A 14,226-nucleotide genomic window follows, 5' to 3' on the forward strand; every position below is an offset into this window, starting at 1 on the left:
CAATCAAATGACATGCAGGACGCAACCGAAAGCTTGAGCTGGCACGGACGTGGCGATCTCGTTTTATAAGCCGCCGTGCCTACGCGCTTAGCGTGTGACGATCACACTTGGAGTGCAGGCCGGAGCGCTTCCGCGGAACGGCATGCCGTCTAGACCTCGACTACTGTTGTTGCCAGGTTATTCCCTGGCACGATCCAATCGGCTGTACGCCTATGCCTGTTGTAGAAAGTATTATCCAGCCTCGAAGAGGGCGGCAAGGATTATGGAGCTCTTGGTTCCTCCCGCTGACCACCCTTAGAGCTATGTAGATGTATTGGAGAGAATCGGATGGATAGTCCGTGTGCCGTCCCTGCTAGACCTCCGGCGCTTGAGGCTAGGTTCAGCCGCGGTGAAGAGGTCTCAAGCCCTTGGTTCCTTGCTTTTCCGCTCCTTGGCTTGCAAAGAGCTGTGGAGTGGATCAGTGCACGCTGGCTTCATGAGCAGCATGCTCACATTCGATTGAATGCCTCATTCACGGTGCAATCACATATTGGCCTGTTCATTTCTGAGAGAAGTCGGGCGGCGGCGGCGGCGGGCACCCCTGGCACCGTCTGGTGCATGTATGGCAGTGCAAAGCGCATGGCCAAGGCCAAGAAATCAAGGAAACATTCTGTATCGCATGGCGAATTTGACGCACCGACATGATACCGGCCGGGCCGTGGTCCATGAGATCCGGGAATCATTCTTTGTCGAGATCTGATTTACTGCCCACCGGTGACCAGCATGTCGTGGTCCCAGACCTCCCCCGGCCTCTAAATCTCTTCAACCATTGGCCCATATCACACTGATCCCTGGAGACCAGCCAATCGCTGGACATTCCCAACCAACTGCGGCTATATTCTGCAGCTCGTCACGTCCAGCCAGGGGCCCTTCCAAGGTCTCAGAGAGATCCTTGCTCTTGGGGGCGTGGACCAGCAAACAAAACATCAACCACCCACCGGCCTACCCCATGTACAACTGGCCGTTCAAGTGACGGTGCGACATGCTGCCTATGTAATCTTTGTTGATGATGGCTGCTATGACAAGGCTATTATATGCCTGAGTTGGAAAGTGGGTGTGTAGGTTGATAGCCTACTTGTAGCGTGAACACCAGCAGACCCAATGACGTGACAAATCACAGCCGTAAGTTCTGTAGTGGGCTTGGGTGAGACCGCCTAAACTCCTTGTTGCGAAGAGGGAACGAGAGGGTGTGCTCGGATATCTCTTGGACTGCTGTATCCGGGGGCTTTATCGATCTGGCCAACGCCTATGCCGCGATATGTCCATGGTCCTAGCCAGACTTCGAAGCCAAAGAGGATGAGTCTGAGACGTCCATGAACCAATAGTAGGAAGAGATAGTCTGTTGCCAATATCGTAATGCGTGACCGTGTCACCCTCCATGGTCATGGATGGCTGGTTCATCAGCAGCCTGTTGCCGAGTAGTCTCCCAGGTCTGCAGGTTGTTGGTCAGTCACGAGATTGCATGCAAGCATGCAGGACCACTCGCCCTTTCTGCGACTAGTCGGCGGTGTGACCCGCATGGGCTAGCCTCTTGATACACGGGTAATCACGGGAGCATTCGCTAATATGGTCCAAGCCGACTGGCACTGGAGCGATGAGTGTCCGAATCTTGGCAAGATGATTGGACAGTGCCTCAGGTTTAGGCTATGTGTACGCAAGTTTGTCTGATGAGTGGTCGACGCCCGGAAATTTTTGTAGGCAGCCCATGATTTGCAGACACTTTATGCCATTAATTGTAGTCTTGCTCAACTGGAGGGGCTGCACTATCGTCATCTTTCTTTCCAGGATTTTGTACGCAGAAATATGCTCTCATATAGCAAAGGGAATGTCCAACTCGGGTCCTCATATTTAAATCCTTGTTCACGTGTACGACTCCCTTTAGCACTGAAAAGCCGTTCCGTATATGGCGAGGATTCTCTGACTTCTTACAGAGACAATGTTGGCCGAGAACTAATGCTACCACGGTAGCAATAAGAATTATTTTCAGACATACAAACTCTTGGCCGTCGCACCCTAGACAACCCAAACGCCTCCGAGCTTCCGCCGAGACCTCACCCAAACGACATACACACACACACACACCCGTCCACATAATTATACACTGCTCAGCTCACACAGCCCTTTTACGGATGGATCTTTCTTGACACCATCCTCATCCATGGCCGAAGTCCTCGCCCCACCACCCGCGGCCGCAGCCGCAGCCGATGCATTCGCCCCTACCGCAGCACCACGAGGGCCCGGACCGGGCACCGTGTGTCCAAGGTACGGCCCGGAGCTCGGCTGGTCCAGGAACTCCTGCGACGAGGCGTAGCTCTCGCCGCTGCTGCTGACGCTGCTCCGCCGGTCCTCCTCCTCCTGCGGGTACGACTCGACGCCCTCGGGGATGGGCACCATGGCGGACTTGGTCCAGATGTGGATTGCTCGCGTCCAGTCGAGGCCGTCGATGCAGCCGCCCTTGACGGAGACGACCTTTTTGTTCTGGTGGAGGGCGAGAATGCGAGTCAACATGAAGGATTTTCAGATTTTCCTGGGTTGCGCAAAGTAGGGTGAGGGAAGGGCTGGACCTCCAAGCCCCGTTTTGTTCCCATCCCAACAATGCTCTGTGGTAAAAGCAAGGTGAAGTACTTACTGGTGTGCTATGCAGCAGTCTTGTGCCACAGTGGCGGCAGAAGTAGCTAGACCACGGCCAGCGGCCCCAGATCGTCAGTTCACTATTAGAAAAACGACTCATATGGGGGAAGTTTCCCTTCTGCGTGCCAGAAAACTCGAGGTAGAATTCGAGATGATTCAACGAGATGGTCAAGACGGGATACTTACCAGTACAAGTTGACTCCCGACTGTACCGGCCGACTAACAAGAAAACAGAGGTTATTAGCCCTGTCTGGCTTTTTCTTTTTACCACCAGTCTCACAGATACCCTCAAGAGCCCATATGACCCGCAAAGACGGAAGCTGTACGGGCGCCCCGAAAAAACTTACATGTAACAAGCGAGGGCGTCGCTCTCGGGCAGCGCGAACCGGGGGAAGATGGCCGAAGTGCCAAACGCGGAGCTCGTCTGGCGGCGACACTCGGCGCAGTGGCAGATGTACAGCGCCAATGGTCTATCGCAAGACAAAAAGAGAGAGACGAAGACGAAACATTTAGCAAGTATTTTTCTCGACCAAGGATGCTGCTGGGTTTTTTTTGGGATTAAAGACGACGTACTTTGGCGTGGGGATCTGGAACTGGACAGCCCCGCACTGGCATCGCGCGTCCATGGCTTGCCAGTTTCGCTCTCGATTGTCGTGATTGGGGGTTGGGTGCTTTATGGAGTATCTGCTGCTGCTGCTACTGTTCGTGTATAGCTTGTATTTGCGTTTGTGTATGGCGCTGGTGTCTCCTGTCTTTGATGCTGCTGAGGATTGAGTTGTGTGGGTTGTTCGTTGATTTCACTGGCCACTCTGTGTCACTCGAGAAGCGGTCGCAGTTTGGCGTTCCAGGTTGTCGTCGGAGGCGGGTGCTCTAGTGCGCCGTGGCAGCTCCGCCTGCAAGCCCGGCAGTTCTTGCTACAGCACCCAAGCTGTGAAGTCCAGAGTGTGGGATCTTGATGATGGAGATGAAGGGAATAGCCTGAGGCACCACGGCAGATTCGGGATGCGGCAGTATGCAACTATATACCAGCCTGGGACTATGCGTTATTCAACGTCAATCGAGTCAGATGCAAGGGCCATCTTTCGGCCGTCCCGTCAACAATCTCACAGGGCCGATATAGCACACATCAAAGTTGGCCTGTCTCCAGTCCAGGCACCAGTGGCACTCACAACCCCCACATTATGACATCGGCCCCCCATGCCACAGGGGCTGTTATAGTGCGGTGCAACTTCTCCGGGGAGCGGTCGACAAGGGTGCAGCTCGTTGCGTTTGAGGCGGCTGACACGGGCATGCACGCGATGGGAGACAACATGAGCAAAGACAAAAAATATATATGAAAAGACCCATGTCCCTTTCTCAATTCAATACGGCTGCACCATGGCAGAGATGCTCATCGCATAGTGAATTAGCCACGTCTCAAAAAATAAAACCCAACTCAAATATGACACACCTGGTCTATTAAAGTCTGCAAATTACCCCGACTCCGATCCAGGATCGTCGTCTCCATCGAACGAGGGGGCCGCCTCTCTGACTCACAATTTGGTAGCTATGGAGCAGCGTGAACGCCAAGTCACATGCTTTCGCGCCAACTTAATCACTACGCTTACGCTACTCGTCCGTCTTAGTGGCGGCGGTGAATGAGGGCATGAGCAGGCATGTTTGTGCGCTTCAAATTCCGTCGCGACTGGTCGTCTCAGGCGATGTCCATCCAGTGACGCGCGTCAATGCCACGGTGCAATTTGGTTTTTTCCGCGAACAATATCGGGCGAGCACTCACGCAGTTGCCGCTCTCCAATGCATCAAAAGTGTCAGATCGTGGAACTTGATAGAAGTCTTGTTTAATCCCTCGGCCATACGTCGTCGTCGTCGTCGTCGTCGCTCAAGGAATGCAAAAGTCTATCCAGCTACCCAGGTAGTCGAGCCGGTTGCGCCCGCCGTCGGCAAACTCGTGCTCCCGGTATATCTCCTCAAACTCCTCGTAGCTCAGCCTGCCCCAGCCGCCCCGCTCTCGGGCTTCATCCTCGGCCATATCCAGCCGCTTCCATGCAACCAAGGTGTTGTGGTCAATTTGGGCATCCGGAGCCGACTCCGGGTGCGGCCCGCTATCCGGGCCAGCGTCGCGACTCTGAGGATGTGAAGATGACCCGCTGCCCGAGGTCTGCTCTTCCGAAGACGGCGTTGTGCTCGTGGTAATGTGCTCCGGAGTTCCCCCTGCATTCGGGATAGGGTATTCGGCCTGAATTGAGGCATTGTAGGATCCCAGAAAGCTGGCAAGTGGGCCGGCCGTTGTGGTCTGCTCGACGCAGCTCGCCTTGGTGCTGCGGGCAGGTCTCGCGAGCCGTTAGCTACACCTCCAGCCGTAGCGGATTCCGTGCCTGAAACGACAGATTGTGGGCCATCATGACCGTTGATTTGGCTTTGTGGTTGTCTACCATAGTCCTGAAGGTCTTGGTCGCCATCCGCCTCGTGCTCTTCGTCAGCCGAGTCGGTCACTGTGTATCCACTCCTCTGCAGGAGTTCCTCGAGGCTCTGCTCGCGAATAGGCCGATTGTTGTTCAGGCTGCTTAGTGGCGGTCTTGTCGCGGAAGGAATGGGAGACTTTTGTCTCATGGCGTGATGGTTCTCGTCGCCCAGCTCGATAGCTTCGAGCAGCGAGCGGTACTTGGCTCTCTGCTCCCGCGTCTCCGCAGCGCGAACCGCGAGGTCCTCTTTTCTTTTGAAAAGTTCATCCAGCAATTCATTGAACGCCTGCTGGGTGACTTGGTATAGGATTTCCTTGCCGGCATCCTTCTCTGCCTCTGGCACGCCGGACGATCCGCGCCTGCGTGTTGTTCTTTTGGAGGCACCGCTGTCCGAGCGTGCTCCGCCATTGATTGCCATTTCGGCAAAGACGTCCTGATCCTGAATCCAGCCCTGTGGGGGAGTCGCGCCTTCTTCTTCGTCAAGGTAGAAATGCCGACGACGCCATCTATCCAGGAGCTGCCGTCTAGCTTGCGTCCGCTGCCGTCTCTCATGTCCCATTCGATGACGACTGCTGTGTGCCGAGATGGCTTGGTGCTGAGCTCGCAGTTGGCTTTCTGTCGGCAGCGTATTGGTGAAAAGCGCTGGATCGGGGATGGCTCGAGCTGCGCCGTTCTCCTGTGAGAATTCCCGAGTATCGTCTCTCTCACTCGCGTCGCCATTTTCTTGTTGTTCATCAGATGTGCGGTCCTCGTCCTCATCTGACGAGGTTGACTGCTGCTGGGCTTGATCCACGATGGCCTGGTGCTCTTGTCGCACGGAATCGAGAATTGCATCGAGCTGCGGATAGTCGCCCGAGATCAAAGACGACAAGTCAACTAGGTTTTGCGGTGGGTTGATTATGCCAGACCAGTACCGACTGTCGCCATTCAGTGGACCAGGCCTGCGTGTCGAGCTGAAAGATTCTGTGAACATGCCCTGGTGACTGTGGCGGGTAAACAAATTGTTCAGAATCTCCTGCCGTCCAGAAACATCTGGAGTGTCCCCATGAACAACTCCTCTATCGTCATTAATGCGGACGTCCCCGTTCGAGTGGAAGATCTTGCCATGCATAGGGCGCGAGTGTTCAGCGGGGGGAACACGGCCCTCTCTGCCGAAAAGACTGCTCAACGGCTGGCGGCTGTTGATGAGCTGCTGTGCCTCGATGGTCGTCATCATATGGTCATCAAGACCTTCTAGGATATCTCTATGCATCTGCTTGTAGAGCACATAGTACGCGCGGAACATGCGTAGAAAGTCGCGCCTGTCGACGTATCCATCACCGTCAATGTCGTAACCGTCAAATGTTCGTCTGAGCTTGTCCTTTCTCTTCCTGTACGAGACGCCGTGGAGAAACTCTTCAAAACCAATAAGATCATCGTTATTCGTGTCGTAGAATGCGAACATGCGGTCGTGGATGAGGTTGGGTGTAGCGTGCCGATAGCCTCCCGAAGGAACCAAGCACCGCTCAAACGTCTTGCGATCCATAGCGAGACACAAGCCGTTCGGATCATCGCGCCACTCGTTGTTTGCCATGAAAGTCCACTGCTCCCACAAGGCATCCAGCTCTACCCGCTCAAACCCCGTCTCCGCCGACCATTTGGTGAGGAGGAACCTAGGCAGCTGCCGCAGTGCAGTATCGGGATCACCAGGGTACCAAACTGGCTGGATTTGTCGAGGTCCGAAAGGCGGCGCAGGGATTTTGACCTTGTAAAACACATGTGTCTTGTTGTGCAAGGACTGAGATTCGCACGCCTCACACAGGTCGAAGTCTGCGCAATTCGCGCAGCGGTAACGGATGCCACGAATGGGAACCATGCCGCAGCCATTGCACTGGCAGCCCCGGTGGACATACGCGTTGCGCCGCGCGTTGTCCTCAGAGACGCGGAAGAGGAGCGTGACAATGTTCTCGCCGCTGCGTTGCCTGGGCTCCCTGGCACCGTCCGTGTACCATTCCTCGTTGTTCTGATCGTCGGCAAGCTCGATCGTTTCGCGAATCGCAAGTTGATTGCCGAGGTCTAAGTTTTCGTCTGTTGCCGCGGCGTGCCGCCCACTGCCGGGAGACTCGGGCTCCTCGATGTCATCTTCGTGATGCTGGCTGTGCCTATTACGGCGGACAGCATTGCTACGATGGAGTCCTGAGCCAGTCGGAGGTGATGCTGAGTCAGTCGCGCTCGACTGGACATACGTGTAGTAGCCAAGGGCAATCGCGGAGAGCGTTGACACGATGGCGATGGCTACTCGAGGACGGGTCAAGGTCGAGGCTGCAGCCGACGATGAAGACTGAGATGACATTGCGCGAGTGCTTGTTTCACACTCATGGCGCAGTGCGAGGCATCCGCGCGTGTGAGATAATCAGATGCTGAGAAACAAAGGCAGATCTGGAGCGCCTGATCGAGTGCGAGGTGGACGCTCAGAAACAACCAGCTTGCTTCCCAGGACAGCTTCGGGATGCTGTAGTGCCAGCTCTCAGCAAGTGCGCAGGCTGCCAGTCGTATGAATTGCTAGGATGCTGCAATCTGTTCGCGACAGCTCGGACGGAGCTGTCAATGCACGTCACTGGCCCCCTGCAGTTCCGCGCGGCTGCGGGATGCGTAGCGTAGCCAAATATAGGGCGGTCAAAGATGGCAATATCACAGCTGTCCGCCATCGACGCCCACTGTGGAAATGCCCAAGAACTGACAGACATCGGTCTCCACAGAGCATCTCTAGGTTGATGCAGGGTCGTGCCCACCTCACCTAGTCAAATGCTGCTGGATTGTACAGGGAGCTGTAGCTTTTGCACACGGGGAGCATCTGTCCAGGTATATTTACTGCCTCACGATGCCCCGTTTGTTCCTCAGAGGCATCTTCTCAGCAAGTGGCCACTCCTCGGGCACTTCCGTGGCACTAAGGTCGCTCACTCACTCGTCGAAAGATGCAATAATCGGAAATCCCTATGAGGAAGCATTCGCCACGTGGATACACAACAGCTCGAAGTTGAAGCGGGTCACTCTTGCTTCGGGATATCTCGCAGCATCAAATATCGCTGCCTCAGCACCGTCACATCATCGACTTTGCCCGGCCAACAAGTACCTCACGGAAGAACCCGACATTGCTCTCTAGTGGTGTCTGGGACCCGTGAAGGGTAGAGAAGTGATACGCGTGTGTTCGCATTCACCCAAAAGCCGGCCAGAGTGTGGGCTCAAGGGGTGTCTCCTTTGCCTCTGGATTCTCCGGGCTCTCCAAGATCATCCCCAAGGTCTGAGGGCAGTGGACTAGGGGAGTCCTAGCTCGGTGGCGTGTAAAGACTCGCGGGCACCGGAGGGTGTCGTGCTTGAGTCGTGGAGGTCCGACGAAAGGGACGCCTGTGGTTGGCGAGGTGGTGAGAGGAAGATGGAGGAGGCCCTGCTGAGCTAAGCGACCAAGGGAGAACAAGACCCCTGCGCGTGAGACAAGACGAGGGTCCAGTCCCCATTGGGCCCTAGCGTGGCTGCGGGGTCGGTCGCCGGGCCCGCCTAAGAAATTTCACACCGCATTGGCAAAAAAATAAAAATGGACGGGCAAAGTGCGAAAAGGCACCGCTGCGCCGGCAGAGGCCCGGAGGCCAGGCGGCGGGCGGCGGGCAGGAGCAAAGAAAACGAGCAGAGGAGAAAAAAAAAGTCTGGGTCTGCCTGCCCCCCAAAAAGCCCAAGGTCCGATTCGTGCAGCCCACCCCAGCCGCCGCCTCTGCTGTCCCGCCAAGTGCCAGTGTTTTATTCTTCTTAAAATCTGCCCCTCGGCCTGCTGGTCTCCATCCTCTCTCCCCAATCCATCCCCTCTGGCCGTACACTTCTCCCTGTCGACCAAAACACAAATCCATATTCAAGATGGCCGAAGAGACTTACGATGGTGCCATCGGCATCGACTTGGGTATGTTGTTTTCCACCGGCCTTCACCAAGACCCCACGGGCAATTTTGCTCGAACCGCCGCACAAATAATCCCCGCCCCCGCGACCGCCGCCTCGAACTCTACGCTCGAAAAGGACGACTTGAGAGTCTGTATACAGATTATGGTTCCGTGAGGCAAATACGAGTTCTTCTCGGTTACCTTGACGAGCTGTGCGAAACTCTTGTTTGTACCTTGAAACGTCAGAGTTGTGGCTGGATGATCGCGACGAAGTGTGGGACAGGAAAAAAGCATCACATGAGACATTCACCATGAGAGGCAGGCACTTGGAATTGTAGAACAACCAGAGCTAACAGAGAATACCCCCTTCAGGTACTACCTACTCTTGCGTTGCCATCTACGAGGGCACCAATGTCGAGATCATTGCCAACGAGCAGGGTAGCTTCACCACCCCCTCATTCGTTTCCTTCAACGAGAAGGAGCGTCTGATTGGTGAGGCCGCCAAGAACCAGGCTGCCATGAACCCTCGCAACACCATCTTCGATGCCAAGTGAGTTGTGACCCATGTTTGGTTGAGCGCGCTCAAGGGAGCACCGTTGCTGACTTTTGAATGTGAAGGCGTCTCATTGGCCGTCCCTTCGATGACCCCGTCGTCAAGAAGGACATTGAGTCGTGGCCCTTCAAGGTCATCGAGCAGGGCACCAACCCTGTCATCCAGGTTGAGTACCTCGGCGAGACCAAGACCTTCTCCGCCCAGGAGATCTCTGCCATGGTCCTCGTCAAGATGAAGGAGATTGCCGAGACCAAGCTTGGCAAGAAGGTTGAGAAGGCCGTCATCACCGTCCCTGCCTACTTCAACGACAACCAGCGTCAGGCTACCAAGGATGCTGGTGCCATTGCTGGCCTCAACGTCCTCCGTATCATCAACGAGCCCACCGCCGCGGCCATTGCCTACGGTCTCGGCTCCGGCAAGTCCGACAAGGAGCGCAACGTCCTCATCTACGATCTTGGTGGTGGTACTTTCGATGTCTCCCTCCTCAACATCCAGGGTGGTGTCTTCACCGTCAAGGCTACTGCCGGTGACACCCACTTGGGTGGTCAGGACTTCGACACCAACCTCCTCGAGTACTGCAAGAAGGAGTTCCAGAGAAAAGCCAAGAAGGTCCGTAGTAATATTTTCCAATCTATACGACTTTCCAACATGATTTTCCCAAAAAAAAAAAAACCTAAAAAAACCTAAAAAAAAAAAAAAACTAACTCGACATCTGAAATACAGGACATCAGCGGCGACCCCCGTGCTCTCCGCCGTCTCCGGACTGCTTGCGAGCGTGCCAAGCGTACCCTCTCCAACGGTGCCCAGACCACCATCGAGATCGACTCGCTGTTCGACGGCGAGGACTTCTTCCTCCAGATCACCCGTGCTCGTTTCGAGGACCTGAACTCCAAGGCCTTCGCCGGCACCCTCGACCCCGTTGCCCAGGTCCTCAAGGACTCTGGCATGGACAAGAAGAAGGTCGACGAGATCGTCCTTGTCGGTGGTTCCACCCGTATCCCCAAGATCCAGAAGCTCCTCAGCGACTTCTTCGGCGGCAAGAAGCTCGAGAAGAGCATCAACCCCGACGAGGCCGTCGCCTACGGTGCCGCCGTCCAGGCCGGTATCCTCTCCGGCAAGGCCACCTCTGCCGACACCTCTGACCTCCTCCTGCTCGATGTCGTCCCTCTTTCCCTCGGTGTTGCCATGGAGGGCAACATCTTTGCTCCCGTCGTCACCCGCGGCCAGACTGTGCCCACTATCAAGAAGAGAACGTTCACTACAGTTGCAGACAATCGTGAGCTCTATCCTTTCCAAATTTCTTCGACTGATTTTTTTTGCTGACAAAAAGAAACAGAGCAAACTGTCCAGTTCCCCGTCTACCAGGGTGAGCGTGTCAACTGCGAGGACAACACCTCTCTGGGCGAGTTCACTCTTGCTCCCATCCCTCCCATGCGTGCTGGTGAGGCCGTCCTTGAGTGTGTCTTCGAGGTCGACGTCAACGGTATCCTCAAGGTTACCGCCACCGAGAAGACCTCCGGCCGCTCCGCCAACATCACCATCAGCAACTCTGTTGGCAAGCTCTCGTCCGCTGAGATTGAGAACATGATCAACGGTGAGTCTCATAATATCCTTATGCCACTGTCTTGCCAGTTGGGTACTAATACCATGTCCACCTTGCTCCAGATGCCGAGAAGTTCAAGAGCTCCGACGATGCCTTCAGCAAGCGCTTCGAGGCCAAGCAGCAGCTCGAGAACTACATTGGCCGTGTCGAGGAGATCATCTCCGACCCGACCATGTCCCTCAAGCTCAAGCGCGGCCAGCGCGAGAAGATCGAGGAGACCGTCAGCGAGGCCATGGCCCAGCTCGAGATCGAGGACTCCTCCGCCGAGGACCTCAAGAAGAAGGAGCTTGCCCTCAAGAGACTCATCACCAAGGCCATGTCCTCCCGATAAATGTGTTTTTTTCCTGCTGGTTCTGGCGTCTTTGACACGTTCTGGGATTCCTTGCTTTTCCAAAAGAACAAAAAACTTGGGGGAAAAAGGGGCTTTTTTTCTTTAGACCAGATCTCGGGACACATGATCTGGTAACACGACTTGATGCCCTTTTTTGATACACATTTACGATAGACATGCCGGGAGTGCATCTCAAAAGAATGCTGGGTGATGGCGCCCCGGGGACCAAAAAAGGAAATTCCCGGGGCGGCGAACAACAATTCCCTTTGTCGTTAATGAAAGAACATTAAACAATCTTCAATGCCCATTTGCATGTCGCCGTGATCATCCGTGGTGTTTCTTGGGCTCTTCCTGCCTGCCTGATTTCGGCATGCCAATGTTAGAATGTGTGCATCATACTCACATGTCAAATTTGGAACTCGCCATGTCCGCGCAAGTTCCAGTGGACGCCTTCAAAGGTAAAGCGTACGACAGGTTACAGGCCTCAACTTCTCCTGGAATCTTCTTCGAAAGTTTCCAATCGCGCCACGAGCTGACTTTATCTGCAGCGTGGACAAACGAAGCTGATACCAAGCTATCATATGGCACACCGACCAAAGATCCACAAAAGTCTGGAAGTGGGCAACACCCGACGTCCCAGAATCCAATCCCTCCCTGTGCCGTACTCACAAAGCATTGACACAACATGCCTGGCAGAACAGACGCAACTTCTGATTATCACAGCAGCTTTCCTCCGTTTCGCATGCCGGACACCTTGAATGCGCGACTGATCAACTGCCATGTCAAGCCATGGAAATGGCTCAAATGGGTTGTGTCACTCAATGAGCTTGCCTTGGAAATGTCGAGCTTCGTGCGAGATGACTTTCCTGGTTGTTTCCTGCCAGAGCATCAGGGAATGCAGACATCGACATCAATAATTGAAAAAAAAAAAAAAATTCATGAATTTCAGGCTGGACTGCTTGCTATCTCCCACGATGCTTTTCTAAACGAGATATCTCGTTGCCAAAGGTGTCCACCAAAACCCCATGTCCACGTCCATTGTGCACGAAGGCAAACGGCCAAGACTTCTCGAAACAAACGCAATGTCTCCCATATTCTCATCCCCCGTTCCGCACTTGGATATCCCTGGCCGATCTCAATTGATAATTTCCGCTGGACCTCTTGTGTCTTTTTGTGGGAGGCTCTCGCCAGTAGGTTCGTGGCTCTAGGGTTGTGAATGCACCTATTCGCCGCTTAGGCGCTTGCGCTTCAGCCCGGCAGCAAGTACATCCGCATCAAAAACAAGCGGTTCGTATTCGAACAATATTTCGTCACGGTCGTGTCTTGCTTGATCTCGTTCATCCTGTGCCTGTTTCGTTTGACGCTTCGACTGTTCCAGTTCGTGTTGTAACTGTTCCACTTTGCGTTGTAACTCGTCCCGTTCGTGGAGTGCCTGGTTCAGCGCGGTTTGGGTCCGATTTCGCTCGTCGACTACCTTGTCTAGCTCGTCTTGTAGCTGTTCTCGCTCGCGGATCGCCTGCTCTCGCTGGTTCTGAGCCTGCACTGTGGCCTTTCGTAGGTTTGTAACTTTCCTTAGTGCGCTCTGTCGGTAGGCTTCCGCCTTCTCCTGCTCGGCTTCGCACTGTGCCTTGAGCTCTTCCACTTGTGCTTCCAAAACCTGGCATTTTGTTTCGTTGGCTTGGCTGGACGTCTGGTTACGCTTGAGAATGGCGATGAACGATTTCAGAAGCTCATTGGTCTCTGCTTCGCCAGCTATGTTCTCATTAAGACCCATGTCGCGGGCCCATGCCTTCCAGCTAAGACTGGATGTGAGTTCAGGTGCGTTGTCGGGATTTTGTATAGTGGTTGAGCGCCTGGATAGAGATGCAGAGGATGCGGGTTGTTCAGAGCTCCGATCAGCACGAACGAACAAGTCGCTGCTGTCGGCAATGCTGTCGCTGCTGTCGCCGAACCTGTCGTCATCCATGGCGGAATATGCTCGGGCGGCAGGGTCTCTGAATGGGCCTAAATCGTCGTTCTCCCGTGAGGCGAGCAGGTATTCCCTTTTGGTTTCCGATTCGTAGCGAATGTCCCTTCCAAGAAAGGAGTGGTTCTGACTATGGAAATCCTGTTAGCTTCTCGTTGTTTCATTGTTCAAGTGACCCGCAATTGCATTGGACTGACTCTTCAGTAACGTTGGTGATGTTTGTGTTGCAAAACTGCATCAAGCACACTGTAAGCGGAGAAAGCTGTTGATATTTTGCGTTATGTTGAAGCCCCAGTGTGTCAACACAGCAAAGTTGCAGGAGTGGTGACGCAGGTTGTCGAATGTGTGATTTATATATAAGTACAGAGGCGGCAGAAGTACTCGCATGCTCCTCTATCCCTAAAGCACAATGCTCATGGTGTAACAATGGTCCTGAGCATAATTGGGTGGCATCAATGAAGAATCAATGCGCCTTGTGACTCATGCTTGCTTGATTGTGTTCGTGGAAGGGCGGGCTCGTCAATGGCCATCAAGCCTTGAGCATCAATGGCCTTGCGCATTCATGGCCTTGCGCATTCATGGCCTTGCGCATCAACGGCCCTGAGCAACAATAAACCACAGCGTGAATCATTGCCACCTGTCACACATTGCTGTTGAATTGTTAGTCCGGCACTATTGTCGGGGTTTCCATTGTTGCCTAAGGCGCTGGCCTTTCGATTCCATGATATAAGAGCCG

The 14,226-nt window shown here is 54.4% G+C and overlaps 4 protein-coding genes across 4 annotated transcripts; 1 reads left to right on the plus strand and 3 right to left on the minus strand.

Moving 5' to 3' along the window:
• Positions 1-2,086: 2,086 nt before the first annotated feature.
• Positions 2,087-3,266, minus strand: B0I36DRAFT_327642 (uncharacterized protein). Its single transcript, XM_046154498.1, has 3 exons — positions 3,244-3,266; positions 2,669-3,140; positions 2,087-2,517 (listed from the first exon to the last, which is right to left on the minus strand). The coding sequence occupies exons 2-3, from the start codon at positions 2,768-2,770 to the stop codon at positions 2,134-2,136; spliced, it is 486 nt and encodes a 161-aa protein (XP_046010485.1). The 5' UTR covers positions 2,771-3,140; positions 3,244-3,266; the 3' UTR covers positions 2,087-2,133.
• Positions 3,267-4,549: 1,283 nt separating this feature from the next.
• B0I36DRAFT_351192 (uncharacterized protein) lies at positions 4,550-7,464 on the minus strand (the record flags this gene model as incomplete). Its single annotated transcript, XM_046156991.1, has 2 exons — positions 4,550-4,981; positions 5,020-7,464. The coding sequence occupies 2 exons, from the start codon at positions 7,462-7,464 to the stop codon at positions 4,550-4,552; spliced, it is 2,877 nt and encodes a 958-aa protein (XP_046010486.1).
• A 1,457-nt stretch (positions 7,465-8,921) lies between these two features.
• B0I36DRAFT_432905 (heat shock protein 70 family) lies at positions 8,922-11,816 on the plus strand. The gene is made up of 6 exons (XM_046162647.1): positions 8,922-9,060; positions 9,410-9,587; positions 9,656-10,199; positions 10,314-10,866; positions 10,927-11,184; positions 11,256-11,816. The coding sequence occupies exons 1-6, from the start codon at positions 9,018-9,020 to the stop codon at positions 11,522-11,524; spliced, it is 1,845 nt and encodes a 614-aa protein (XP_046010487.1). The 5' UTR covers positions 8,922-9,017; the 3' UTR covers positions 11,525-11,816.
• Positions 11,817-12,746: 930 nt separating this feature from the next.
• Positions 12,747-13,490, minus strand: B0I36DRAFT_351194 (uncharacterized protein; the record flags this gene model as incomplete). Its single annotated transcript, XM_046156992.1, has 1 exon — positions 12,747-13,490. One exon carries the CDS (start codon positions 13,488-13,490, stop codon positions 12,747-12,749), a length of 744 nt encoding a protein of 247 aa, XP_046010488.1.
• Between the last annotated feature and the right edge of the window lie 736 nt (positions 13,491-14,226).

Source organism: Microdochium trichocladiopsis (genome assembly GCF_020744255.1).
Source record: "Microdochium trichocladiopsis strain MPI-CAGE-CH-0230 chromosome Unknown B0I36scaffold_7, whole genome shotgun sequence".
Lineage (NCBI taxonomy): Eukaryota > Fungi > Ascomycota > Sordariomycetes > Xylariales > Microdochiaceae > Microdochium > Microdochium trichocladiopsis.